This window comes from Sesamum indicum, linkage group LG1, assembly GCF_000512975.1.
Source record: "Sesamum indicum cultivar Zhongzhi No. 13 linkage group LG1, S_indicum_v1.0, whole genome shotgun sequence".
NCBI classification, from domain to species: domain Eukaryota; kingdom Viridiplantae; phylum Streptophyta; class Magnoliopsida; order Lamiales; family Pedaliaceae; genus Sesamum; species Sesamum indicum.
In genome coordinates, this window is record NC_026145.1 from 17390080 (window position 1) to 17413322 (window position 23243).

At 36.4% G+C, this 23243-nt stretch overlaps 6 protein-coding genes and 1 long non-coding RNA gene across 10 annotated transcripts; 4 read left to right on the plus strand and 3 right to left on the minus strand.

Moving 5' to 3' along the window:
- Positions 1-709, plus strand: LOC110012452. Its single transcript, XR_002287646.1, has 2 exons — positions 1-143; positions 225-709. It is a non-coding gene; the product is annotated as an uncharacterized LOC110012452 (long non-coding RNA).
- LOC110012173 lies at positions 1461-4954 on the plus strand. Its single transcript, XM_020694972.1, has 5 exons — positions 1461-1599; positions 1739-1891; positions 2110-2508; positions 2639-2715; positions 3743-4954. The coding sequence occupies exons 1-5, from the start codon at positions 1461-1463 to the stop codon at positions 4952-4954; spliced, it is 1980 nt and encodes a 659-aa protein (XP_020550631.1).
- Positions 5958-11255, plus strand: LOC105171880 (ribosomal RNA small subunit methyltransferase, chloroplastic). Of its 3 annotated transcripts, XM_011093135.2 has the most exons (10): positions 5958-6318; positions 6429-6578; positions 7420-7476; positions 8088-8186; positions 8763-8858; positions 9623-9707; positions 9927-9979; positions 10465-10548; positions 10693-10803; positions 10884-11255. In XM_011093135.2, the coding sequence occupies exons 1-10, from the start codon at positions 6067-6069 to the stop codon at positions 10947-10949; spliced, it is 1053 nt and encodes a 350-aa protein (XP_011091437.1). In that variant the 5' UTR covers positions 5958-6066; the 3' UTR covers positions 10950-11255. The 3 variants fall into 3 exon arrangements, with proteins under 3 accessions (XP_011091437.1, XP_020550185.1, XP_011091445.1); XM_020694526.1 differs by lacking the exon at positions 10465-10548; XM_011093143.2 differs by lacking the exons at positions 10693-10803; positions 10884-11255 and adding an exon at positions 10126-10188.
- Positions 11359-12200, minus strand: LOC105171894. The gene has a single exon (XM_011093154.2). The coding sequence runs from the start codon at positions 11976-11978 to the stop codon at positions 11451-11453; it is 528 nt and encodes a 175-aa protein (XP_011091456.1). The 5' UTR covers positions 11979-12200; the 3' UTR covers positions 11359-11450.
- On the minus strand, positions 12355-16222 carry LOC105171905 (protein-ribulosamine 3-kinase, chloroplastic). Of its 2 annotated transcripts, none has more exons than XM_020694565.1 (9): positions 15977-16222; positions 15011-15164; positions 14378-14468; positions 14207-14281; positions 14006-14094; positions 13695-13813; positions 13013-13153; positions 12852-12946; positions 12355-12639 (listed from the first exon to the last, which is right to left on the minus strand). In XM_020694565.1, the coding sequence occupies exons 1-9, from the start codon at positions 16083-16085 to the stop codon at positions 12493-12495; spliced, it is 1020 nt and encodes a 339-aa protein (XP_020550224.1). In that variant the 5' UTR covers positions 16086-16222; the 3' UTR covers positions 12355-12492. The 2 variants fall into 2 exon arrangements, with proteins under 2 accessions (XP_020550224.1, XP_011091467.1); XM_011093165.2 differs by having other exon boundaries at positions 12852-12928; positions 15977-16205.
- LOC105171916 (RING-H2 finger protein ATL39) lies at positions 16513-18944 on the minus strand. Its single transcript, XM_011093177.2, has 3 exons — positions 17915-18944; positions 17179-17276; positions 16513-17073 (listed from the first exon to the last, which is right to left on the minus strand). The coding sequence occupies exons 1-3, from the start codon at positions 18071-18073 to the stop codon at positions 16716-16718; spliced, it is 615 nt and encodes a 204-aa protein (XP_011091479.1). The 5' UTR covers positions 18074-18944; the 3' UTR covers positions 16513-16715.
- Positions 21688-22506, plus strand: LOC105174306 (ethylene-responsive transcription factor ERF087-like). The gene has a single exon (XM_011096363.1). It carries the CDS (start codon positions 21688-21690, stop codon positions 22504-22506), a length of 819 nt encoding a protein of 272 aa, XP_011094665.1.

Here is a 23243-nt window from a genome sequence, read left to right on the forward strand (position 1 = left end):
ATGAATCTCTTGATTCGCTTGAAGAGACTGACGTTCCTTACATTCACATCAACGGTGGCGGCTGTTTTTTGTCAACTGATGAAGACATTGAACTTGTCCAAAAGGCTTTTCCACAAAAAGCTGGCCAATTCTTAAAGGAAAAGGTATAAATCTTTGTCTCTCTTCTCACCAAACAGGGACGATTTTTTCCACATGTTGACAAAGCAGTGGTGCAAACGTGACAGGAACTCAAAGACATGAAGAAGTCGCAGAGAAAGAAATCAAACTTATCATCTGAAAGAACACCCGAAAACTCAGAATCATCTGCAGCATCACGATGCGTGCAGGTAAGTATTACCGAATTCTATCGTTCCTCCAAAGCCGTTTGCCCAAACAAGCTTGAGGAGACTGCGGTAAACAGTTGTGGTTCCTCCAAGACCAAAAGAAAAGATCCAAGTCCAAGATTTTCCAAGTCCGTCAGGCGCCGGCTGTTGTTTGATTAGTTCAGGCTCAGCTATCTTGAGGCCATTCATCATCTGTAAATTTGAGTAACATACAGCTAGTGTTGGTTTCTCTTTTGGCCTTTTTGATACTCCTTGGAAGTGTAAATAGCATCTATATGGCAATCAGCTGTTTAAGCCTGACAAGGTTTTGTTAATATTTCTATTAGTGCTGCTCTTTGTATGTGTATGAAAATTGTTACATTTGTTAACTTCTTGAGCTGTCTCTATAAATTACGTGATACTATACAGTTATATTTATATAACATAGATGTTTTCTTAAAAATAGAAAAGAAATTTCATCGGTCACTTGCAAATCGCATGCATTTTACCATAATGATGAGAATTAAATATTATATAAAGAAATTAAATGACATGAATGTTATGTGATTTATTATACACGCATGCTGTATATTAATTAATACAAAATCTAGATTAGAAATTCATACCATAACTTTTTTTAAAGGTTTGTTCATATATAATTATAATTATACAAAGCATATCTTAAGAAAAATAAAATGTGTTATTTACCTTTATTGGCTAATTAATTGTTTTTTATTAATTTTTTGACTTATAAACTTCAAAGAAACCAAATGTGATCTTGATACACAACTAGTACTTTCTCTTATATATTTATCAACATAAATCAATAAATCGATAAAAAAAAAAACACGTCATTTTACTTCTTTCACCAGAAAAAGAAAAAGAAGAAATTAATGAACAATTTTCTCAATTACCAAAAGTCTTATTAGTAATTATAAAAAGTATAATAGTCACCTTATTGAATATTAACTAAGCACATCCGAATAGTGATAATGATGTTGTAATACTTGTACATATTGTCTATGTATATATAGAAAAGTCTTGATGTAGTAACTCATTCACTTAAGTATATATTATGTCTTTGTTTTGTTGTTATTATCTATGATGTCTTAACTTTCTATCGCGATTTTTCTTTATATTCTCTGCAACGTTTTGAGGATGGGTACGAGGGAAGTTCCACCGGTTGGGAAATCCAGTCAAACAATGGAAACAAAACGAATATGTATTCTCGTTGTGAATGATGATATCATATGCAACAACATTGTGGCTGATATGCTTCAAAACTGCAATCACCAAGGTACGTATTGAAGAAACTTTTGCATAGTAAGATGGTTTATAAAAACTGCATAAATTCCAACAACATACATTTGAATTATTCGTTTAGGTTGGGTTCATCTTCATGAGTTAATTTTGAACTGTTGTTTCTGTTTTTTCAGTATTGCATGTCGGAGGTGTTATCAATGTTTTAAATGCAATATGGGAGATACGCGACAAGCTTGATCTTGTTCTAACGAATGTTCATAAGTTAGAATCGGACGAGATTGAGATTGTTGAGCATATACGAGAAAAGTTAAATCTGCCTATATTATGTAAGTTGAACATTCTAGTTTAGTAATTTACTCTTTATGTCATATGTTAGTGCCATAAAACTTCAGAATAATGTGACAATGATTTAGCAAATAACTTTAGAAAGGATACTTGAATGATGTCTTAACCTTCCTATTTTTCTATTACATGTTTTTCTTATGTTACATAAATTCATCGGAGGTACAATTCTTGAAACTTGGTAGCATTCTTATTCTTGCAGTTATGTGTCCGGAAATGAATGATCAAAAGAAGACAGTCTCAAAGGACCGACCATTTAGTTTTGCAGCATATATTTTACACGGTTCGAGCCAAAATGTCTTAAGTCTATGGAAAACTGCATCTGCAAAGGAGAAAGCCAAAATGGTGGCTGTCTCTCAGGAAGAAAATGCTCGAACAACATCAATACCTAATATCGCGTTCGAAACAAAGAACATGTTTTCATCAATTAACAACGCAGCATGCTTTGACAAGAAAAGCACGAGTAAAGAACTTAAGCAGAAGAACGAACAGAGGGCGGGTAGCAAAGATGACCGTTTGATAGCAAAGAAACCGAGGGTCGTGTGGACGATTGAAATGCATCAAAAATTCCTTGAGGCTATTGAATTTATAGGACATGAGAGTAAGTGTGTGCTTCTTTTGTTAACCTTGTACTAGGTTAATATCTTCTTTTTTGAGCACTTGACTTTCTCAACGGACGGTTATGTCTCTTATTGACTTGTTCATACTTGTCCCGGTGTTTGTGTAAGCAGAGGCAGTTCCCAAGAAAATTGTCGAAGTTATGGGTATCCCAGGACTTACCAGAGAGAATGTTGCAAGTCATTTACAGGTTTGTTATAGTCCGAATTTGAGCTTATGACACATGCTCCCTCTCATGGTTCGATTTAATTTTCATCATAAATTGTACATGTGAATATTCAGGTATATGCATGCATGTAATAACATTGTTATAGGTATACTAAAATATTGTCCTTTCCATAAGTTTTGAAGAAATTAAGAACTTAACAACATGGATCATATTTAATATGTCAAACTTCACAATAGAAAATCAATTAAAGTAATTATTTAATTTGTTCATTCTCTTCTTTTTATGTTGTTATGTTACTTATTTCTTAATTTCATTTAGATTAATAGAAATGGACCTTTTTTAAACTATGAACGCGCAAAAATTTTGAAAATTATATGCAAGTTGTTTAAATATTTCTTTATAACGATTTTGTATTTATTAAAAGGATTCATATGCGTGAAATAAGATTAAACCTAATATTAATATTGATTTACAATATTATTTATTTATATTTGCATTAATTATATCCTTCATCAATTGAAAGATAATTGAGATTAAATGATTAAAATGGAATATTTGGTCATTAAAATAGGATTGCAATCTTCATGTTTAATAATAGAAAGTTATTTAACTGTCAAGAAAAAGATATCATCTAAAGCATCTAATAAACCACCAAATCTTTCCCATAATAAGTAACATTTTTTAGTTATGATATGAACATGCTCTTTACATTACTTCACAAACTAATATACCAAAACTTCCTTTGTCTTTTACAGCAATAAGATCTCATGGAAAAATGCATTTTTGTATTGTTACTATAATTAAGAATATAATTCTAAAAAAATAGCACATTTAGTCACGACCTCTTTTTTCCTGCAAAATTTGCATTTTCCCACATATATTAGACCAAATGCCCCCTTCTTTTTTTTGAAAAACCAAAAATTATGATCTTCAATTGCAAAATTAAAGTTATAATGGACCACTACACTTTGTGCTAGATCTTACATTTGTTCACTTTTTCTCATTATTATTACATTCTGAAGAAACATAATTATTTATCTTTCTACAGAAGTATCGTGGTAGCCTGAAACGAACTCAACAAACTCCCTTGAGTTCACTTTCTGACAACACTACATTAAAGGGCTTTGAGGGGTTCTATAATCTGCCATCACCTTCTGCTTCAAGGCTCAACTCGTTGCAAAGGAATACGACACCTTTGTCCCAAAGTTCATACACCTCTATCCACCAAAAATCTATTACCGCATCCAACTCACAATGTCTGAACACCAGTAACAAGTTCGCCTTTGGCGACACATCCAGAAGGAAAACTTACATGACCTATGTTCCTGATCTACCTAATGTAAGAATATACGGAGATCAGATGAGAAACATGCTTCTAAAAACAGGCAAGAGTTGTCTATCTGGTTATTGTAACCAGTTTAGCAGTAGCAAATTCGTCGGGTACAGATTGAAGGCTGATGGGAACTCTATTGAATTTGGTAGTTTTGAAGCTTCGGAAGATGATAAAATTAGTAGCCAAACCTGTGTTTCTACTGCAGGGACGACTTATGGAGATGGGTCGACAACTTATACTCAATGTGACCTGGTTTCATGTGAGGATGCTTTTACATTGACTGGCAACGTTGCTCTGTTAGGACAACATAGAGGCACTTCATTGAAGAGCCAATCCGTTTTAGGGACTCATCAACATGAACATACAAACACAAGTCAGTGTGTAAGTATGTCAGATAGTGAGTCATCTCGAGAACAACTAGCTTTTCTTTCAACACATGGTCTAATGACTGAAAATCTGGTCCAAAGCCGTTCAATCCTAGGAAACATCTCCAGACAACAGATTGTTGCCCAAGAATTAGGAATCTTGGAGACAACAAATACAGAAAAATGCAATATATCCCTCTTTGATCAAGATACGAAAACGCTTGGTAATCCATTGCAAGATCTATCTCAAAATGACTATTCATTGCAAATACCATCAATGCCCTTGGCTGTATTCCCTCGTGATCAAGATTTTTCAATGCTTCCATTGGAGACGTTGTCTGGGAATGATTTACTGGAGAATTCGATGCAATTTTTGGAGGGCATCTCACAGTCACAACCACCTTATTCTCCATCATCATCGTTTCCTCATCATATGCTCCATAGTTTAGATGAACTGCTTGACCAAGGGGGGATTGATAATGCTCCCATAGAAGGAAATGGAAGCACCTCTCCATTTGACTGCCAAAATTTTGATGATGAACTCTTTAGGCATGATGATTAGTTATCTTGCAAGAATGTGAATATTGAACTCTTTGTCTTTGTCTTTTCTCTTACTAGACACATTTTTAGTCATAGTACAAACTAAAATCATATCTTTAATTTTTTTATATTTTATAAATACATTGTTATAAATTTGAGCCGTTGATTCTAATTTAAATAGATATGAACTATTAATTTTATACATCAATATGAACAATTGATCTAAATAAGAAAATATATAGGCTATTGATGTGTTTATAAAATCTGAACCATTGAAATATATATAAAATAAGATCTAACGGTTCATATGTAGAGGAATAAGTTATTTATTTATACTATATAAAAAGAAAAAGCATTCCATTCTCACAAGTGACTGACATCGCTACACCAATTTTTTGTGAAGTCAAAATTGTCCTTTAACCGATAAAATAATTAACTTATTTATCTATCTATACTAATATATATATACATATATATAATTCCTTCATACTCATAAACGGTGGTACCAATTTTTGTTATGTAAAAAATGCCTTCGAAAAAATAACTAACTTATTCAACTTTTCAAAATTGACATTAATTAATATTTTTTCTTTCTTTTTTTTATTGATGTATATATTTTACTTTTATTTATAATGTATTTTAAAGTATGAAAAAATATTTATTATATGCATGCAAGAATGACATGCCACAACGACTAGTAAGAAAATTTACGTAAATCCCCACATACGGCACGTGAAGTACACCCCATAGTATAAGGGGTATTTTGCTTCTTTTCTAAAAATTCAAGGAGCTAAATTGTGAAAAAAAAAAATTCACAAGGAATCATTTTGCTATTTTTGGGTATTGGAGGGTAGATTGCAATTTGCACATTAAATAACATAGTACAAAATCAATTTAAAAAAACAAAAAAGAACAGAGAAGATATTATTCATGTGTTTGACTTATTATTAGAGGGAAATTGTCATAACATAAATGAAAATATGGTGAAATGATGACTCCTATAAATACCGTCTTCGATTGTGTAAGGGAAAATGATAAATGTCGTAAGTGGTCAAACAAAATTCAGTTGTGTTACTACTTCGAGCAAGAAAGGAAGTGTTGGACGGTCTTTCAGCCATCTCATCAGCAACAGCAATGAGACCGAGCAGCCTTCTGCATTCCGTCCCGCCATCCCTTCTTTTTCCCCACATCAGCAGTACTTCAACTTCACCACCGGCGCACGGTGGCCTCGCCGCAACTTCCATCGGCAAACTCCCTAACACAACCCTGCGTATACTAGCCAGCACAACCTCCAAAAGGAAATCCAAAAGGCAAGAAGATGATTACCACTCTACTCTTAAAGCCCTCAACTCCAAAGGACGTTTTCCTAGAAAATCTCTGGGCCAGGTGCGAAATTCTTCTATGTAATATTCATGAAATGATTTTCTTCACGTTCTTTCATCTGGGTTCTCTTAGAATTTTCTTGGTTTTTTTTTTTTTTGGTTTTTTCCTTTTAGCATTATATGTTGAATGCTTCTGTAAATGAGGAGCTAGTTGCGGCGGCCAATGTAAAAGAAGGTGATATAGTGCTAGAAATTGGGCCAGGGACTGGTTCTTTGACTAATGTTCTTGTGAATGCTGGCGCGACCGTTCTTGCTATTGAAAAGGTCTGAATTTTGAGGTCTTCGATTATATTTTTCATTGATCTGTTATGGGCATGTGCTACACTTAAGTTTTTCCAAATTTATGTATATTCTGTTCATCTAATGATTGAGCTTCGATCTATTGGAGCAACTGGTTCTGGCTGTCATTCATTTTCACTCAGTGCTTGAATTCTGAGTTCTTCGACTGAAGATTGACTTTAATTTCTTGCCACAGTTTCAACTTTATGCTAAAAATGTTTTTCAATTGTTGTTTTATGCATATTTTGTATTGTTGATTGAGCTTGGAGGTTTTTGTTCGGACCATCACTTTCTTTTGATTATTCATTGAGGGCACTACTTTTCACTCAGAAAACGAATTACTTTTGTGTGTTTGCAGAGGAGTTGTTTCCTTGAGTGTTGTGCAATAATCTCTCACTGGTTGAAGAGAGATTTGTAATTTATTTAGCTTGGACAAAAACAGAAATGAAGAATATAGAATAGTCACGGACGATGTCAAGTTCTGGGAATCACACTGTTGTTCTATGATATGAATTAGCGCATAAATTGGAGCAAACACACTGTTGTGGTCCGGACTTGTTACTTTGTGTTAAACACTTCACTATTTTTGTTCTTCATGCGGGATCAATAATGTTACAACTTATTTGAATAAAATTAATTCCACTAATCTGGTCATAATCCAAGTTGGAACTAAAATATTAGATTAGAGCATATTAGAAACCAATGAATTCACTTACATCCAAGAAGCATCCAAGTATTGAAGTTCTAGCGCACCTGATATTCTAATACTTTTTCTTGATTTAGGGTTCTTGCTCTTATGATTTCTGTTTGGAGTACAACTTTGCAGGACCCCCATATGGCTGCACTTGTGAGGGAACGCTTTGCTAGATTAAACCGCGTGAAGGTACTATGTTTCTAGTAAAATTGTCAAATGTGATATGATTACTTTTGCTTGATATTCACCTAAAATTGTGCTTGATTGAAATGTAGACTCTTGGTAGTCATGATGTAATAAAAAATTAAATATACAAATTTAAGTTCATAGCCATAAACCTCGTTCAATGAGAAGGGTTCCTCTGTTTCTCGAATCACAAACTTGACCAATGATCCAAATCAATCCATGAGAGCTGTTACTGAGTTTAGATGCTTGTGTCATTTTGCCTTATTAATAGTAATGACCAAAATTCATGCCTGAAATCCTTACTGATTGACTAATCTTATCTTTTTTTCAGTTTCTAAAACATATTCCAAATTGTCCATTCTTTAGCTCCATCTAATCTTCTGTTTAGTTCTTCCTCTGAGGAACTCTTTAGCTATAAAAAGTTGCATTCTCATCCCCTCCTCCTGTTTCCTCTATATAATCTGGATATTTTAGATAATGTTTATATATTCAACATAAAAGGGCAGGAAATGGGAGAAAGGAAAATTAATTGCCAGACAAACATGTAAATAGCATGATGTATGGTTTCTGCCGCGGCTTATTAAAAGTGCCGTTTGCTCCATTTTAACCTTTAGGTTGTGGAAGAGGATTTTACAAGATCTCATATAGGCTCTCATATGTCCTCAATATTGCAAAGTAAAAGCCCTCTAGATGGAACTTCATGCTCTGCAAAGGTAAGGAGTTACCTGTCAAGGAAATGACAGTATATAATTTATATTTAGTGCTTCTGTGTAACCAAATGTCTTTTTTATTTGTGAAATGCATAGAGAATTTCTCAGAACACATGCTGGTGTTCATGTGTTAATTCCTGCAATCACTTTAGCATTCCTTTGTTTTCTTGTTGATACTCTAAGTTGATGGTTTTATAAACAATCAAGTTTGCTCAAGTTTTCTTGTTTAAAAAAAAAAGTTTGTTCAAATTTCCACGTAATCCGAGGCTCTGACTAATTTTTGCATTTCTCAAGTCATTTGTCCGGGTTGGCTGTGCTTTCTTTTTATATATATTCATGATATCTGATCTTGATCATGTTATCATCTGTTGAAATATGGGTTCCCGTTGACATTTTTGCCTCTCAGAATCTAATCATGATATATACACATACCATGTGTCCCTCCATGGTACCAATTTTTGGAAATGCAGGTGCTCCGTATCCAAATTTTATGGAGTATGCTCATATCATAAAAAGACTTCAATATAGGCATTGGATGAATAACTTTTGTACTTGGGTTTCTTTTGTCCTTTGTCTCAGGTGGTCGCTAATATACCTTTCAACATAAGTACCGATGTCGTAAAACGACTTCTTCCAATGGGTGACATTTTTTCAGAAGTGATTCTTTTGCTTCAGGTATGTGATTTTCATTGTTAATAATTGATCTGCATAACTAATTTTGCACAAAAAATATAGCTACGATATGTAATGGAATTTCTGAGTGTGTTCTTGAATAGGCGGTGGGTATAGTTGCCTAGTTCTCGTTTCTGTAATTGGACAGAATGGCTCCAATTCAACTGGTTATAATTGTACCTTCTAGTCCTGCTATAATCCATATCAACATACATTGAACACGATGTTTATATCTGTTTGCATGAGTATGTAGTGCTTACTGGAGCTAGCTAACATTTTTATGTTCTATTATGCCTATGTTCTTTAGTTGCTTTTAATTATCTAAATTGTTTACGGTTAACACATCCTTGGTAAGTTAGGAATTTGTTATTTCTGCCGCCTATGATACTTGCAACCGGGGTTTTAGTGGATCTGAGATAGCCATCAGTTGTTACATAGTTCTTGCAGTTTCCTTAATTGACCATGCAATGACGACCCTCGTCTTTTCTGTTGTTTGTTTCATTTCATCTGTGTGTATTTGTATGTACATATTTATGTGAATGTATGTCAGGTGGATATTTGCTTGTGTAATGAATATTTTTCGTGTTGACATTCAAATATTTGTGCTGTTAATCATTGTTCATTTCCGTAGAATGTTGCTCATTCAGATAAATATTGAATGCAACAATAGGCTCCTTTGAATGGTGAAGATACTTTCACAGATCCATCTTATATCAGCTGTTTGGCAGGGGTACTGACATATCTTTACTCTGGCTTGGGATTTTCAGGATGAAGCGGCCTTGCGCTTGGTGGATTCTTCTTTGAAGACATCAGAATATCGACCGATTAACATTTTTGTGAACTTCTATTCAGGTATTACAGATACAGACTCTGAGAAAAAAGTAATTCAGAATTATGTCCTATTGTATCTGTTTAGATGGGAACTAGACGGTCCCAAGACAACGCCGTGCTTATAAGCTCTCTGATAGTTTGATTGCAATATACATATATGTTCGTCTCTTGTTTTCCTCTATGGTTGCTTCCTAGCATATGTTCGTAACCTGAACTTTTCCTTCACAAATTTACTTTCAGATCCTGAATACTTGCTTAAGGTCTCAAGAACGTATTTCTTCCCCCAACCAAAAGTAAGTTGCCTATTATACAATTCTGTTAAATCTAATTCATATCCATACTTATATACTCAGGTCCTTCAAAATTTTAGATCTTTTTCTACTGTGTGAAGTATTAGCTGCTCAGGTACACAGTACACTGCTGTTTCCAAACTTCTCAGGTTCATTTGGGCCCATTCACTACCTCTTTTACTGCAGCAAGAACACGTTTTTTTCAGTGATTGGTAAATTTTAATTTCAACAGTATAAGTTATCAAAACATAAATTATCTAATCATAGTTAAATTAGTAAAAACTTTTTTTGTTAAGGAGGATCGAAACTGGTTCTCCATTTATTCCCATTTTGCTTTGTGCTGATTCTTTATAGACTTCAAAACTAAAAATAACCTTGCAGGAGAAATATGGAAAAGTTTTAAAACATCAGAGTTCATGCCAAATACAAGAATAGCCTAAGCTCTTTCGCAGAAACCTTACTGATATTGTTCTTGCTGTTATTGCTAGGTTGATGCAGCTGTTGTTGCATTTAAACTAAAGCAAACGGTGGATTATCCCTGTGTTTCCTCTATCAAAAGCTTCTTCTCAATGGTTCCCTCTCATTTTATCTCAATGGATATAAATCTATTTGCTCTCTACATTAACTCAAGAGACGTCTTTTTTTATATGTAGAGGATGAAAAGAAACGCTTAGTAGTTATCTCTTCATAATGCAAACTTGTTTCTGCTATGTTAGGTGAATTCTGCATTCAATGGAAAGCGTAAAATGTTGAGGAAATCACTCCAGCATATATGCCCTTCCCCTGATATTGAAGCAGCTCTATGTGCTGCTGGTCTTCCCCCCACTGTAAGCTGCAGTTTTCTATCAACTTTTTACACCCATTCCACCGTCTCTGATTCTCTATTACAATTTGATTGTTCTTGCAGTCAAGACCAGAAGAACTCACATTAGAAGATTTTGTAAAATTGCATAACCTGATTGCGAAGACATAGCTGATCTGATAACAACTGGAGGATATTTCGTTCCGATGCTAGATTTGAATTTCCAAATGATGTCGTCTTCGTTGAAGATCGATGAATGAACTTGAAATGTGTGGAGAAGAATGCAAGGAGATAAAGATTACAGTAATGTGAAATGCAGTAACCAGATGTGTAAGGGGGGCTCGGGCTCAGTCAGAACCATTGTCTTCTTGCTGCCCCTTTATAGTATTTAGCATATACAGAGAAAGCCATGTAATGAACTCAAATTGATAACTTTGATGTAAATAAAAATGCAATTTCATCCCTTTTTTATTTTAATTTTCTGGGGTTTATGCTCTTGCAATATATAGTAGATGAAGAGTTTTTCCCAATAATTCCTCCAAAGAACTAGAGAAAAGATTTTCTTGACAGAGGCAGAGCATGAGTAATTTATCACACACATTTGCTGGTGTTTCAGCCTTTTATATGAATCAAATGATCTACAAATTGAACTGTGAAATTACAGGGTAATTTTCAGGCATGGAACTGATAAACTAGACCAAGAGACCTCAGCTTAGTCCCAACAGGATCAAACTCGCTGGCCGCCGCATAATTCTCATAGCTCCGCCACTGCTCCGCTGCCGAAGGAGAAAGCTGCCTCTTCGGCCTTTTATTCTGTATAAAACACTCCCTCATCCTCTCCTCAACTTTCTCAACAGTGGTGGCGGCCCTGGAGTCCTGCTCATCCTCATCATCGCCCACTTGCATGGGCTCACCGCCCTCATCATCCTCGTGGCCACCACCGCCCACGGCTGAGGAGACCGAGTTTTCAGGTGGGAGGATGGTGGATTGTGGGTGGTGCGACGGCAGCGGCGGAGTCGGAGGATGGTGGTGGGACAAGAAAAGAGAGAGATGGTGGTGGGCGGAGTGGAGGGTGGCGTGAATTTGGAGGAGTTGAGAGGGGTCGGTGGTGGCGGGGAGTTGCTTCGCCATTAGGGTTGCTTGCTCTAGAGCTGCTACCAATTCTCCTAGTACAGTTGATGTCTCCTTCTCCACCTCCATTGTGTCTGTGTTTGTGCGTTCAGTTTCTGTTGGTTTCTTGCAGATTCTTGTACTTGAGCTGTTTACATTGATCAAACAACTCTTCTTCGCTTTTCCTAAGGTTGCAATTGGATTAGGATTCTACTTCTCAAGATTTTCTGTTGAGGCCCATATCAATCCTTTGGCTTCGGCCTTTATAATTTTAACTTTCTTAATTGCAACTTAACTTCCTTTGAAATTGATGACTTCTCTATAGTGTGAAATAATTGCACTTGTACTCCATCATTCTATTTAAATTAAAGTTCAACCGGACGCACGAGTATTTGTCCTAATAGATTAATTTGTAGATCTCCATATTCCATAAGCACAAAAAAGAAAAAGAAGCGATTGTGGAGACTGAAATGGGATGAACAGCAAATTTCTTTCAGCAAGAACTACAAAAAAGGCGAAGTTTTGCATAAACTTCACATACAGAAGAAGAGCATAACATTTACAGATGGAGCAACCTTGGAGGTATAATGTACAAGCAGACATGCTAAACTTTCAACATTCTAAGATAGTCATCGATTATGGACATGGCAGATGATCGGTAACCAGAACCAAACAAGTTGTAGTGATTCAAGTAGTGGTACAGCATGTAAAGATCCCTCCTTTGTTCGAAACCAGGTTGTTTAGGCATCACCTGATACAACAACAGTTGAGAATTAGATCCCAGAATATACACTGTCAGAATTGGCAACCAGACATCTTGAATAACAAGTCAGAAACATCGGAACTAGAGAAATTAACTTGACCAAAGCCTTAACCTATCAAGACTAACTGAAAACATTCTTAATTTAACATTTTCAAGGGGGACATTTTATGCAAAAGAATTGGAAGAAAAGGTATAGCTACCTCAAAGTATGCATTGTAAAATGATCCTCCAAATCCAGCACACCACGACATTCCAAACTCTGCCTCGTTATGTCCATCTGCAAGACCAATGAGGCCTAAGTGGTGGTGGTTATATATCAAATAGATAGCTAAAACGTACAATGTCTCAGCTTCATACTTACAGTAGCAAGCTGGGTCAAGAATCACAGGATCGCCATTTTTGTCAGAGCTGATATTCCCGCTCCATAAGTCTCCATGCAACAAGCAAGGCTCAATTACAGCACCGTCAAAGAGGGGTGCCATGTTCTTCACAAGCCTTTGTCCTTTGGAATATATGAACAGTTGGTAAAACTTTGTCGTTCATATGAATAAGGAACATTTCAGAAACATATTGAAAGGATAAAACATCCTTATTGATGGATAAACAAGTTTTGTTGATCGTCAGAAAATTATCACCGAGTACATAAAAGTAAATAGGAAATGAAGTATTCATTATCAGTCTTTAAAACAAGTCATCGAGCACTTTAATTGCCTGAAGAGCACCCTTTTCAAATCAAATTTCCAGCTTGGCGAGTTGTATCGCGCAAGGCATAATAAAACTTTGTTTTATGAATTCTATGCATGGATATGGTCAACGGAATGGCAACTGTATTTCTTTGTAAGAAAAATCAAGGCTTTAAAAGTAATAATATAAGCTATTCTTTAAATTTTGATATAATTCGTGTCTATAATGGCATCCACATCTTATATGAGCATCAGCATAAAATTGACTTTAAAGACGGGCATTGATTATTGAATGAAGGGCATTTAGCTAAGGTAAACAAAGGCATCCTTTTCCTCCTTAGGAAATAAAAGAAAATAGACCTTTTTCATAAATTAAGGAATCGCCGTACTGTTGACGTGCCAACTTCAATTGGTAGCCCAACCTATGCACCCCATAGAATTCAATCCAGTCTGATGTCCATGTGTTTATCTGTGGAGTACTGCACCGAGTAAATTATCGGACTCTTAGTTGCAATAAAATGTTGAAAAAGGTAAACGATGAGTATATGTTGAGTTGATAGTGCCTAAATGGTTTCGGGAATGTAAACATTTTAATAGTATGCTGTCATTCTCTCTATGTGCTTAAAATGCATTAGAAAGTATAGTTCATAATTACAAGTGGAGAAAGTTACCTCCCGATTGTATTATCAACATCAAAACCAAATCCTTTTTCAGACTTTGCTGCTTTATGCATTTCAGCAAGCTTCCTTCCTAGTTCAGACTAAGCACTGGGAAAATGTCAAATGGCCGATTGGAAAATAACCACCAGAAAGAAATGAACATGAATGAAGGAGGAAATGAAAATTCGGGGAAGAAGAAGATTAGTTCCTCACTTGATTGCCCCAAGATCCACCAAATTCAATAAATTCCATGATGATGTATGATCCACCAGTTGGCAGAGGTCCAACCTAAATGCATGAGGAAACAGTTTTCAGCACACGAAAGTATGTAAAGACAAAGCCATATTAGACAAGTTACAGCAAGAAAGAAAATGCACTTCTTACTTTAAATGGTTTGGGTACACGGATAGATCGAGTTTCATACATAGCATTGAGGCCCAAAGCCTCTCCCTCAAACATTGATGGTCCAATACTCCTGATAAGCAATCAACATTATCAAATCAAACAGCTAGGACTTCCAGGAATTATCAATACTTTTACTTGTGATCCGTTGATTGTCATACCACGACACATCAAGAAATATTACCAGTTCACTCATAGTTCAAAAGCAGACTAAAGGGCCCCATGCACTGAAAATTTGAGAGGACTGGATGCACTGCCCCACTATCCCAGGTTGGGTATGTTCGCCAGTTTATGAATTCCAGGAGCATAGTGGTGAATTTAACGTCTAAAGATTTCAGAGAGTCGTGTTCCATTGAAGGCAAAACAGATGTACCATATTTAGACAACACATCCTGATAATAAACCAGTGAAGTTCTGGTAGTTCTGATAACCCACCAGTTGGGTAATTTATCACCAATCAAATAATTGAGTAAAAGAACCTCCCAAGTTTAGTACTGCTGAAATATCTTGAGTGTCAAGTGATGCAATGTCCAATCATTCTTTATCGAGAATACAAACACATGGATACAAAATCTGAGACTATTATCAAGTTCTATAATGGCTGGCTGCCTGTACCTATTAGTTTTAACAAAGAAGGAGCCTGCATCTGTGTCATAACGACTGGCACGATTGATACAACCACCACCAATTGAACGAATGCCAGTTATTTGAGTTGCCTTTCCTTCAGAGAGGATCCATTCACGAACTGGATCGTCACTCATTGATGCCACTGTCAATTGCAACTTACTAGTAACAAGAGTTTAACAAGACTTAAATATGAAATGCATTTATAAGGGGTAGTAGCAATTAACAAATGTTCAATCTCATATACCTATCTGAAACAAACCATAGATATTCCTATTCTCCAATTCACATTACCAGGGTAATCTCAGAACCAACCCGAAGTACACCTTTATGCAGAGGATATGTTTGAAATAAGACACTAAAAAAGATGTCTAATACCCACACGGGCAAAATGGAGAAAGAAGTACTAAACTTATCCTATTCCTCCAAGAAATTGCTGAACTGCAAGCAAATTTATGTCCTAAATGAATCCCATCCCATCTCAGGCTAAGTTTAACGGTAACAATAAAAAAGACCAAAAATCCAGGTACCTTTCATCAGCAAATATACAATAAGATGAAATGTTATATTTTTCCTCCATGATCAATTTTGAATAAATGTCAACACAAACTTATAAGAAACTTTAAACGAACCACAGAATAACTTCCCCCAATCCACTCCAGAACCGGCGCTCAGCAAAATTTTCTATCCTCCCACTACAATTGTGCAAGGAAAAAACAAAGGAATGCTCGAGCTCAAGTCCAGAAAAAACTTCAAATTTATAACAGAAAAATCCACCAACACATACAAAAAGCAAACGAACATCGAGGGGGGGAAAAAAAGACCACACTGATGTCGACTCATAACAAAACTTCAGAAGATAATTATTCGGGAAAAAAGATAGAGTCTTGATGAGTTCATTCTTTCTACTTATTTTCCTTTTTCCTTGTGGGGTGGAGTGAAATCATGAGCACATACCGGCGAGGCGTCTGGTTCTCGTGAAGGAGAATCGGAGACGAGGAGGCGGCGGAGAAAGAGAGGGAATGCAGGAGGAGAAGGAGAAAAGCCCGACGTCGGCCACCACCATCCTTTTCCTTCAACACTGCTCTAGAAACCAAGAAAATCTGCCAGCAATTGTGTGTCTGCTTCTTATTGGCTGTGATATATTTATCATAAGTCTTGATTTTTTTGAATGGCAAAAAATAAAAAGGTGATTTTAGAATCTTCTTGTTCAGTTTATTTTTTAACTTGCACTAAGAAAAGATGGGCTTTTTTTTTTAAGTAAAAAAGAAAAGAAAAAAGATTGGCTTATGTTCAGTCTTTGTGCATCTTTGGATACCATAACTGGCAATTTTTCTGTCCTGTCTACACATAATTTGAGGTACAGTAACATTATTTTTCATTTATGACCAAAGAACCCCTCTGTTTCAGTGCCCAAATGCTTGCAAGATCCTATGTTTGGGATATCAAACACACATTTCTCCCAACAATCATCTTTATATTGAAGCCATTCATCTCAAAATCCATGTATCTGGTAGAAAGAATTCTGATGTGTAATAATTTCAGCATTATATGATTAAGCCCTTCAAGAATTCAACCTTAAAAATCGAAAAAAAAAATGATGGAAAAACCATACTCCAAAATTTATATACAGACGCTCTATAGAATCTTCTTCTTTGTGAAATTTCAGCCGCTTAAAATCTTGATCTTGTTGCTCTTACGACGATGGCCTTAATGACGCTTCTCTAGAAACACCAGAGTCCACTTCAATGGAAATGGAATCTGCATGTATTTGGCTGCTTTCATTACCCTCTGCACGTGCAAACGTTGGGAGCAGCCATTGCTGGGAATGCTCAAGTGTAATCTCAGAACTGTCAAATGATTCGGCCGTAGAGAGAGTAGCTGAAGTGACGTGCTTTCTTTCAACAGAGTCGTGTACTGAGAGACGGCATACTGGACATGTCGACTGTTTCCTCAGCCATACGTCGATGCAAGACAGGTGAAAACTGTGGCCGCATTTTGGCATTATTCTCAAGACTTCTTTCTCTTGGTATTCTGCCAAACATATGGTACATCTGCATTTCGAAAGTAATACATATGAAAATCTGCAGTTATTGATGAAATTCAGGCCGAATGCAACTTATGGACCTTTCTTGATAACCAGGTGGGATAGGACTTACTGCGCATCTTCCATTGAACTGAATGCTTCACGGCTGAACTTCATTGTGGGAATTGCAGCAACTACAACTGGTTCAAGACCGTTAATCTGATGTTCTGGCTGCCAAAATATAAAAGATTACTGCATTGATTAATCTCCACAAGCGGCAACTTGACCAAAGCTATCGCGAAACATCAACATATTGTAAGAGTAGTACAATCGATCTTTGAATGCACATGAACATGTATTAAAAGATAAATTTCTTAAGACAACTAGTTAAGTGAATACTGCTGTTCTAAAATTAAGAAATCAAGTTCTAATAGTAACATAAAACTACATGTTGACAACAACTTGAAACTCGGTAATGGACAACTGCAGTCGCTATCTACAACATACTATACCATAAAATCAGAGGGCAAGGCAAACAAGTGTTTCTCCATCAGATTAGAATATAGAGCATGTGAACATAGATCCAGTTAAAGAGAAGCAAGCCGGGCCATGAATTCTGTATCAACCTCTAACATATCCAATCACACCATCACGACCAAATCGAAAAGGCATTAGGGAACGATACACACGGAAAGTATCAGGACTATGAAGCCCTTAATGCTATATGAAGTAAGCTAACTGTTATACAGAAAATAACCAAATTATATGCTCTAGTCAAGCTAAGACAAACGGAGGATACAGAGACAAATTGTCACTCATATTTGGGAACTCTTGCCCAAAGAAGAGCCAAGAATGCAGAAAAGACATACCAGCTCAAGATCAATTCTTGAGTCGATCTCGAACATTTGCCGCTCCTCAATCCGGCGGAGCCTCCCACAAATCAGTCTAGTACAAACAAAGACAATGAAAGTTGCACTCATCCCAAACCCAATAATTGTTGTAATCAGATTCATGCCTGAGCCAAACATATCAAACACTCCTATTTATTCAGGCCAAGTTCTCAGCAATGTCAACTATATAGATGAACTGTAAAAGAAGAACCAGCCAAAAGAAATGCCCAGATCAAGATTCATGTTTGGATGACAAGCCCTCAGATCATTACTGTCAAAGTCAACCTTAAACAAGAAATCCCAATTCAAAGAGACATCATATAAGCATAAGCTTTCGTGGCAACTCAACAATGGAGAATGTAAAATAGGTAAAAAGAGCCCAATATCAAGAATTTCCACGAAATGGTAGAAGCTGTTGGGATCTGTGGAAGTCAATAATCAGACAATCCCACACCCACATGACTAGAAATAGCAACAAGAAGCCAAATGAGTGAATGGTCAAGAATAGGAACAGTATGTGATTCACAAGTAAAAAGAAAATCTCTTGAAAGAAGGAGAAAAAAAAAAGAAAAAAAGAAATCAGATACTCATTAAGATTCAGCAACAAGTGGGAGATCTACAATTCACAGAACCAAGAAGTGAAATTGGCAAACAGCAAAACACGACTTCTGCCCCACGCCCAATATGGAATCCTAACCCCCTTTGAGTGGACTCTGAGTGAAGACCAAGAAATGGATGAGAATGACAAGGTTTCCCATTTTTCTTTGGCTTGTGCCAGTGGACTTTGTATTTTCACTCGGGTCCACCCCCAATACTCATTTGTGTCCCACGTTGATATGTAAACTGTTAGGGGAAAAAAAAAGTTGGAATCTGTGTGATTCCTCAACGAAGTGAAATGGTGACACAGATTCTTGCACGTTACTATGTTGCCCTGCAGAGGTCTTTTTGTAAGTTTTACTACTTTTGGATGAGGCCATATCAGATCTTTCCCTTGTTCAGATAAACATGAGGAGTTTCTTTGGGTAGGCAGGAAATATAGGAACGCAAAAGGAGAGCGTCGGGCACACTGCACAGCTGCAAGAAAGTAGAAGCATAGGAGGTCAACAATGATGGCTATTGGTTGGACCTCTTGAATGAAATCGTCATATGAATTATTACCAAGTGCTAGGTACAAAAGCCCATACGAAACTTATGTATATGTGATGTTCTTTTCTACAAATTCACCCAAAATGAGCCACCATTTTCAATGGTTATGTGAATGAACAAACCATACAAAAACCAACACGTGCAGTCTACATGTTGACAAAAACTTTCTTGCTAATATTTTCTTCCTACTTTGTTATCCTCCTAGTCCTTATCTTCAAGGGGGGAAAAAGAACCTTTTCCCAAATCTTTCTTACAAGACTGTTGAGGAGCCTGATCTAGTCCAAGAACCGGAAAACTCAACACCTACATAGTGGGTTTTGGTCCGTCTTTTTGACCTACCTCATCCAAGTTATGGGTTAGGCCTTTGTTTATACTGTAAAATATGATTAACTCATAAAAGTTTTTGAAGAAAAATATTTCTTTGAATATTTTGGAAATCAAATTACACTGAGTCACTACATTTAAATTCTTTAACTCACCTCAAAACATGAGTTATAAATTAATTAACTTGAGTTTTCGTGAAAATAAAGTTTTATATATTATCCTTCAAGAATCCCTATGAATAACACTATCATTGATTTATATTTTACAATGTTATATTGCTCTCTAAAATTGAATAGAGAGCACTATAATTGTAATTGGTACATTCTTCAGAGCTTGTCATGCATTCTTCAGAGCTGTGCCTATCATATTTGTGCTTTAATTATTCTTTAAATAAATAAAGGGAAGTGGAAACTTCAATCCTGCAAAGCTGGATTTGAAAGTTACTGTTTAAAGAAGCTGTCAAATACTTGAAGAATTCACCTCAATTGTTAACTGTAGCTGTTATATTCCCTGCCTTTTTCAGATGTTGTCTCAGGCTGGCTGTCTGAGATACTACACAGATCTCTTCTTCATATTTAAATAACCTTCTTCTATGATGCCAACGTTATTTCTGCTGAAAGTTACAGTTACTGTGGTTAAGAATTGACCAACGGTAACCTGTTGTCTCGAGTATTTAATCCCTGTTTATTAAATTTTTATCATATACTATAAAGTCCAATGGAATATCAACAAATGCAGGCTGCACAGTGCTAAGACTACCTGTTAAAACTGATGAGTTCAGATTTTTCACTTAGTACAAATTAATGATGTTTATCTATAGTAATTGCCACTGTATGTTGAGTTTCTCTAAACAGAATGCCTAATATTGAGTCGAGGCCGAACTGAACTTAAACAAGTAGTACCTCCGAGGATTCAGGTTGACCACATTCGGCTCTTGATCCGTGTAATCTTTGACAGAGACTAAGTCATTTGTTTAAAACTATGAAGTTATCGAAGTTCAGAACCTGATGCATGGAAGTGCACATTAATTTACAGACAAGGTGTTTTTGTTCCCATTGTTAAGATAAACAGAAATAGAGTGGATTTATTGCCGTACAACGGACAAGCTACGTTAAAATTCCATCCCGGGAACATTGTACTTTCTTACATATTCACTGCTTACTGCTGTTAAAAATCAGACAAAATTACTTATGTTGTACTTATGCTTTTCACAGATTGTGCAATCAAATACACATTACTAAGCAACAAATCTGTCTCTTCAACTCACAGAGGAATGAAAATGTATGGAATCCAAGGCTGCATTTGGATGCGCAGAGTCGCAATCCAAGACAATATAGTTGAGGAAACTGGACAAAATTCCTTGCTTCAAATACTTCACAAACTTCCATTACTCAAAGTTTTTTAATTATCAAATGCATGATTAATTAATGACAAGGGCGTTTATATCAAAGAGAAACAAACATCACAAAGGACACGGTACGTTGCTTTTTGAGCCCCACAAATCGTTCCGTCTCCAATAGCAAAAATCCATTTGGGAAACCCCACCATCAATAAATTAACCTTAAGTTTCCCTCCATGATTTAAAACTTGGAAATTTAACGTTCCAAAACCGTTCTTCATTAGCATAATCCACTAAAATAAGGCACCTCTGTATTTGTCTGTATCTCACTGATTCTATCCTCAGTTTAAGCTGTTCAGCTCTTTCTACTTAAGCCGTTGGCTCATACAACTTCTAAGCCATTAACGCTTATTCACTAACTCTATACAATAGAATGATGCTTTTTATGCTGATATCTGAATGTGTCTGTGTGTCAGTTCCTAAACTAAATAATGAACTGTTTTTTTAAGGATATTGTTTTTGTCCGAGGGCAAAGCATATGTATATGTTTGGTGAATATATCTCGAGTTCAGCCGAGTCCGTTGGCAGCCAACCACCCACCCAACCTGGTTTTTTAATCAGCAAATTCTTGTTTTATTTGAAATGATGCTATTTCCATTTTTTAATCAGAGTTTTCAGTGGCTACGCATTTGCAGATGAATCCAAGCTGATTGAGTTTTTGGGAATTAAACTAAGCACAAGATACAGGTTCATGGAAATGTGGACAAGAAACAAATAATTGAGAAGAGCTTTGCAAGAATTACACTTGATGACCCTCACTCTTGGAATTACCTTATATAAATAGAGTGATGGATCGATCAGCTGTTCTCATGTGTACTTCACATACAAAAGAAAAGGCCCGGTCCAGAACCAGCCTAGTTGATTTCATAACATAGTGTGCCTCATGGATGGATGTGACGCTACGAAAACTACCCTTTCCACGAGCAAAGTGCAACCTGCAAAGTCAGCATCAGCACGAAGATTTGTGGGCGTAAGGCAGAGGCCTTCAGGTCGATGGGTTGCTGAGATCAAGGACTCGTCTCAACGAGTGAGACTATGGCTTGGAACTTATGACACCCCTGAAGAGGCTGCTCGAGCCTATGATGAGGCGGCTCGTGCCCTTCGTGGGGAAAATGCACGTACAAACTTTGCTTCTGCAAATCCAATCCCAAACCAAGCCAAGTCATCAAACTCAAATGGGGCTGAATCTGAGATCAGGCATGGACTTAGTTTTTCTTCACTGAAAGCTAAGTTAAGCAAGAACCTACAGAGTATCATGGCCAGGAACTCGGAGAACAAGGCAGCTAAGAGTAGAGTAAGTGACCACTTCACTTTTGCCAGTATCTTCCACTTCAGGGGCTACAATCAATACCAACAAAATCCAGTTGATATGAAGAAAATCGAAAAGGTGGTGCAGCCAAGTGTCATTGTCCCTCATGTTCCGGATGAGCCATCTCCTTGGGAGGGCTCAAGCCCCGACTACAGCAGCGAATGGGCTAGTTTCCACCACCATGGTTTCGACTCTGACGGGTCGGACATGAGCGATGTTTACAGTCTAAGTGAACAAGGCTTTGGCGATCAAATGATGGGGTGGATTAGCAGCCCTGAGGTGATGAGTGCTGCAGCTGGAACTGAGGGATCAAGGAGTAAAAGATTCAAAGTTTCTTCTTCTGTTGTGGTTCCACCAACTTTTAGCGAACGTCCAGCCCATGGTGATTGGTGAAAAGCTGAAAAGTTCCTCTACTTTAGCTACTGATAACCCTTGATGTCCAAAAACGCATACGTCTCCTGTTCAATGTAACATCTGAAAACATGTACAGTATGAAAAAACAAGAAACTGACAGAGTTCATCTCTGCGAATAAAAGATCAGTAGTTGTTCCATTAGCGTAAAGGGATGTATCGTTTGGAAGAACAACATATTAAAATCAGCTTATTGTTATGTATACTAGATCAGACAGTTTTGATCTTTGGAAAATTTTACTTCAAAGAGTTTATTCAACTTAATTCCAACACAAAGAAACAGCATATAGAAAGCTTTTGGCCATTTATAATAGTCATTGCCAGCTCTCTAAACAAATTATTAACTAGTCTGATCTTTGCTTTTCCCCACAAACTACAGAAAGCAACTACAGTGCTTACATAAGTACGCTAATTTGGAGGTTTCAGGCAACATATTTTACACCTTTTATTTGCTTTCCAGTCATCATTCTTAATTCATCAAGTTGGTAGTTTTGTTGCCATTACACATTAAAAGAATGCAATCCTCTTCTGTCTGACCCAAGAATATCAGTGATCTCATAGCATTAGCTCAAGTACAAGCTCAAGAATGTGGACAAGAGGTTATAATGCTCAAGTACAATTCTCAAGAATGTGGACAAGAGACTACGATGCTCAAATACAATTTTCAAAAATGTGGACAAGATGTTGGACTTAAGCAGACGTGTGATGTGCGGTCCTGC

Bases quoted from the DNA above. Each gene is read 5' to 3' on its own strand.
- LOC105171916 (XM_011093177.2), bottom strand. From the start codon at position 18,073: ATGTTTGGCTCAGGCATGAATCTGATTACAACAATTATTGGGTTTGGG. The intron at 17,277-17,914 runs GTATGTCTTTTC...ATATTTTGGCAG, and splicing joins CAAGAATTGATCTTGAGCTG to CCAGAACATCAGATTAACGG. The intron at 17,074-17,178 runs GTAAGTCCTATC...TTCGAAATGCAG, and splicing joins AGTTCAATGGAAGATGCGCA to ATGTACCATATGTTTGGCAG.
- LOC105171894 (XM_011093154.2), bottom strand. From the start codon at position 11,978: ATGGAGGTGGAGAAGGAGACATCAACTGTACTAGGAGAATTGGTAGCA.
- LOC110012173 (XM_020694972.1), top strand. From the start codon at position 1,461: ATGGGTACGAGGGAAGTTCCACCGGTTGGGAAATCCAGTCAAACAATG. The intron at 1,600-1,738 runs GTACGTATTGAA...CTGTTTTTTCAG, and splicing joins TCAAAACTGCAATCACCAAG to TATTGCATGTCGGAGGTGTT. The intron at 2,509-2,638 runs GTAAGTGTGTGC...TTGTGTAAGCAG, and splicing joins TGAATTTATAGGACATGAGA to AGGCAGTTCCCAAGAAAATT.
- LOC105174306 (XM_011096363.1), top strand. From the start codon at position 21,688: ATGGATGGATGTGACGCTACGAAAACTACCCTTTCCACGAGCAAAGTG.
- LOC105171905 (XM_020694565.1), bottom strand. From the start codon at position 16,085: ATGGTGGTGGCCGACGTCGGGCTTTTCTCCTTCTCCTCCTGCATTCCC. The intron at 14,282-14,377 runs GTAAGAAGTGCA...TCATGCATTTAG, and splicing joins GTGTACCCAAACCATTTAAA to GTTGGACCTCTGCCAACTGG. The intron at 12,640-12,851 runs GTAGCTATACCT...TTGTTGTATCAG, and splicing joins TTTACAATGCATACTTTGAG to GTGATGCCTAAACAACCTGG.
- LOC105171880 (XM_011093135.2), top strand. From the start codon at position 6,067: ATGAGACCGAGCAGCCTTCTGCATTCCGTCCCGCCATCCCTTCTTTTT. The intron at 8,859-9,622 runs GTATGTGATTTT...TGGGATTTTCAG, and splicing joins AAGTGATTCTTTTGCTTCAG to GATGAAGCGGCCTTGCGCTT. The intron at 10,804-10,883 runs GTAAGCTGCAGT...TTGTTCTTGCAG, and splicing joins CTGCTGGTCTTCCCCCCACT to TCAAGACCAGAAGAACTCAC.